Source organism: Propithecus coquereli, unplaced genomic scaffold, assembly GCF_000956105.1.
Source record: "Propithecus coquereli isolate 6110/MARCELLA unplaced genomic scaffold, Pcoq_1.0 Scaffold232, whole genome shotgun sequence".
NCBI lineage: Eukaryota > Metazoa > Chordata > Mammalia > Primates > Indriidae > Propithecus > Propithecus coquereli.
The window spans coordinates 3,200,810-3,204,697 of record NW_012147864.1 but is presented as its reverse complement, the minus strand read 5'-3'; the positions used below and the strand labels follow the sequence as shown (position 1 = coordinate 3,204,697).

The 3,888-nt window shown below is 62.2% G+C and overlaps 1 protein-coding gene across 1 annotated transcript in view; it reads left to right on the top strand.

Moving 5' to 3' along the window:
• Positions 1-662, top strand: part of RNF126 (ring finger protein 126) — a 12,308-nt gene extending 11,646 nt beyond the window's left edge. The window contains exon 8 of the mRNA XM_012645469.1: positions 1-662. This exon is cut by the window's left edge and continues 10 nt beyond it. Within this exon, the coding sequence (XP_012500923.1) occupies positions 1-132 (132 nt within the window). The 3' untranslated portion in view covers positions 133-662.
• Positions 663-3,888: the final 3,226 nt, after the last annotated feature.

The following is a 3,888-nucleotide window of genomic DNA, read 5'->3' as shown; positions in this document are numbered from 1 at the left end:
TGCCGAAAAAGCCTCACAGGACAGAACACAGCCACAAACCCCCCAGGCCTGACGGGGGTGAGCTTCTCCTCTTCATCCTCCTCATCCTCCTCCAGCTCGCCGGGCAATGAGAACACGACGAGTAACTCGTGAGACGCCGCGGCTGGAGCTGCTGGGAGAGCTGCGGCCCCGCCCCGGGCTCGGTCACTGCGGGTGCCGGGGCGCTGGGACTCGTCTGGTCGGTCAGCGCCGGCAGGCCAAGGTGGGACGGGCTCCGGCCCCCAGCCCAGGGGACGTCCCACTTGCTGGCCGCTCCCGGCCTAGAGGGCGCAGGCCACACGGCCCTCCAGGGGCGCCCTCAGCCACCCCCTCCCCTGTCTCTAACCCTCTAAATGCTCGACGGCGGAAAGGTTTTATAATTTTAAATTATTACTGCTCTGAAATAAATGGACGTTGTAGCTCACACGCGGCCATGCATGATCTGTGGACGGACGGGTGCAGCTGCTCCACCAGGGCCGCGATGCCGCCAGGACAGGCCGTGAGGGTCCCCAGGCTGCCTCCACTGCCCGGAGTTTGGAGGGCTCGGACCACGAGGATGACCAGCAAAACCCAAGAACAAAACTGCTTGGACAGACGTTTTTTAATGGAGAAAATGTGTATCTTGGAAGCTATTTAAAATACACCACTTAAAAAGAGAAGCAGGTGACTTGGCGTCTTCCTTCTGCGCCACTGTGTCCCAAGGGGGCCAAGCTGCCTGGCTCGCTGGGGGTTTGCGTGTCCCTGTAGGGGTCTGCGCCTGCTGTGGGCCCAGGAGCTGAGCCATGCCCCCACCTAGGCTCAGCTGGGAAGGTCCAGGCACCGTCACATCCACGATGACAAACTGAAAACTTGGAAGTCTGAACTGGCAACGTCCAGCAAGGAGATGGCAGCATGTCACCAAGTCACACAATTTCGAACAGTGAAAATGAGGCTGCACTGAACAGGCAGCCACCCCCACCTCTTGCGTCCCATCTCAGGGGGTCCCCAGCTGGGTCTGCACAGCGCAGCTTTGCAGCCAGGGTGGGCGGATGCTGGCCGTGGGCACAAGCCAGCCCCAGGCAAAGCTGGCGGGCATGGGGACCTGCACGGGGCTGGGCAGTGGGTTTGTCTCCTGTGGCCTGGATGTCAGATGGTCTAGACGGATAAAGGAGCCCCCCATCCGCACCCCCCACGCCAGCCCTGTCCGCAGCTCGCCCCTCTCAGGGGCCGCCCTGGTCTGCGGTGGGCACAGTGCACTTGCTACCACGTCCTGGCATGGTGCTGTGCGCACGTTCGCAGCGTCTGCCCCACACCAGGCTGTGTCCGCACCTTGGAGGTGTCTGCTCGACCCACTTGCTGGTGACCTAGGTTCCGCCCATCCCTGGCCCTGCACTTGCTCATTTCTGGGTTTTTTGCTACCGAGACAAAGCCCCGGCAAACCATTCTGGGAGACACCATCGAGGCTCCAGAGCTGGAGAGAAGCATTCTTGATGTTGACAACTGCAGCCAGGGCCGCCTCTGGGGCTGTGGCCCTCAGAGCGCCGACCCCCAAAGATGTCCACGTCTTCATCCGCAGAACCTGTGGGCACCTTACAGGTGACGCACCTGGTGCCCTGCAGATGAGACTAAGGTGAGGACATTGAGACGTGGAGGTTACCCGGGGTTATCCTTGGCTTGGGGACATCTGATCTCCAGGACTGTGAGAGTCAGTGTTTTAAGCCACCGAGTCTGTGGTGACTTGTTCCAGCAGCCAGAAGAGGCCACGCGGGCCACTGCCACAACAGGTGACTCACGTGAGCCTGTTTCCCACTGGAGAGCGGCAGCTTTGAGTCGCACAGTGCTAGGCAGTCGAGGCTCCCGTTCTGCGTGTTCTAGGGAGAAGGCCCGGAGGAGGGTCTGTGGCCACAGGGCGTGTGTCCCTCCTGTGGGGAGGCCAGGAGAGCAGGGCCCCAACAGTCACACCCAGCCGTGCACAAGCCTCGGACCCAGGACTGCAGGGACCCCACAGGGCCCTCCGCCGCTTGGCTGTCGTCTCTAGAGCGGAAGTACAGTTTGCTACCTTTCGCAGTTGGCTTTTCCTCACTCCGTGTAATTTCCTGGGAGGCACCGTGCCCTGCGTGCACCCCCTCGCCACCGGGTGGCGCTCTGGCGTGGGCGTGCCGCGGTCTGTGACCTCCACCTCAGAAGGACGCTGGCGGTTCCCAGTTCTTGGCTGCGGTGGGAGAAGCTGCCAAGAACGTGTGTGTCCAGGTGTTTGTGTGAACAGAGAGTCCATTTCTCTGGGATATAAATGCCCAGAAGTGCCACTGCTGGGGCGGACGGTAGCTACACATTTAGTTTGAGAAGAAACTGCCAAACTGTTAGATCCGGCACTGCGTCGTGTTGCCGCCTGTGCCGTGTGAGGGATCCAGTTTCTCCACGTCCGCGGCAGCAGCGCGGGTGTCAGCAGTTTTATTTTAGCTGCTCTGGTGCTCGCTGTGCAGCCCCAGATGGCAGAACTCCAGTGGCAACGCCCCTTCCCTGCTCCATGCAGGGCAGAGTCCGGGGGTCCACGAAGGCAGGATTACCCTGGCCACTGTGGACCTTGGGTCGTCTGGGGCCCTGTGGGGGCTGAGCCGTAACCCTGACAACCACAGGTGTCCCCGCATTTCACAGGGTCCCCTGGGGCAGGATCCCCGGTCTCTGCAGAGTGAGCCAGGGGCTTTTCCCCACCCCAGGCTGCCCAGCACCCCGCCAGCAGGTGCCTCAGCCCCACTCTGCTTTCCGCATTGTAAGCGGGGGTGCGGGGGTGGGGTGGCTGGATCGGAGCCCCGACCCATCCCCAGGGGCTGTCACCTCACCAGGTCAGCCCTCCCCTGTCCCGGGGGCAGATGGCTTCATCACCCTATGTGTGCAGGAGGAGCCCAGGCCCTCAGCTCCCCCTTCCTTCTGGCTGGAGTTGGAGCCCCGGGGGCTGCAGGGAGAGGAGGGCACTCGGCACATGGTTCCTGCCCCCCACTCCCCGGCCTCCTCCCGTCCCAGGAGAACCCCGGAGCTCTGAGGACCATTTTGTCATTAAAACAGTTCCAGGCGTTGGGTGTGTGTGTGTGTCCTGCTGCTGCTGTAACAAAATGACCACAAACTTGATGGCTTAAAACATTTATTGTCTGACAGTTCTGGAGTCAGAAATCTGACATGGGCCTCACTGGGCTAAAATCAGGGCATGGCAGGGCCGGTCCCTCCTGGGGGCTCCACGGGAGAACCCATCTCCCACCTTTCCCAGGATCTAGTGGCCACCCGAGTCCCTCGGCTCGGGGCCCTTCCTCCCCCTTCAGAGCCAGCAGCGCAGCATCTTCCAGTCTCTCTGCCTCCAACCCCCCTGCCTCCTCGTGTGAGGATGCTGTGCTGACACTGGGCCCCCGGGTCATCCAGGGTGACCTCCCATCTTAAGGTCCTTAATCCCAGCGGCAAAGTCCCTGTGTCTGCAGGAGGTAACATACCTGCAGGTCCCAGGATCAGGACGGGGACGTCTGTGGCCTGTCGCCTTGCCTGTGTGGTGCCTGCGTCACCGTCTCTGCCTGCTCCGGCCTCGCCCACCCTCCTCCTCCACCCACTTCACACGTGGCCTCAGCCCCAACTTCCCCTTGACGTGTTCCCACCTCCGCGCCTTGGGCTGGCTGGGCCCCACCTGGAACGCCCTTCCCAGGCCTCTGACAACCGAATAATCCCACCCAGCGGGTGCCTTGCGGGGTCCTAACCCCCGAGCTCCTGACTGGACACGGGGATACCGACTGGGGACTCCCTGAGAGCCAGCCTCACGTGTGGGCCCCACTGTGTCCCAGCAGCAGGCACTCAATGAAAGAACAGGCGCCAGTTCAGGCCTGCGCCTTGCGAGTCTGGCAGAGGCCCCTC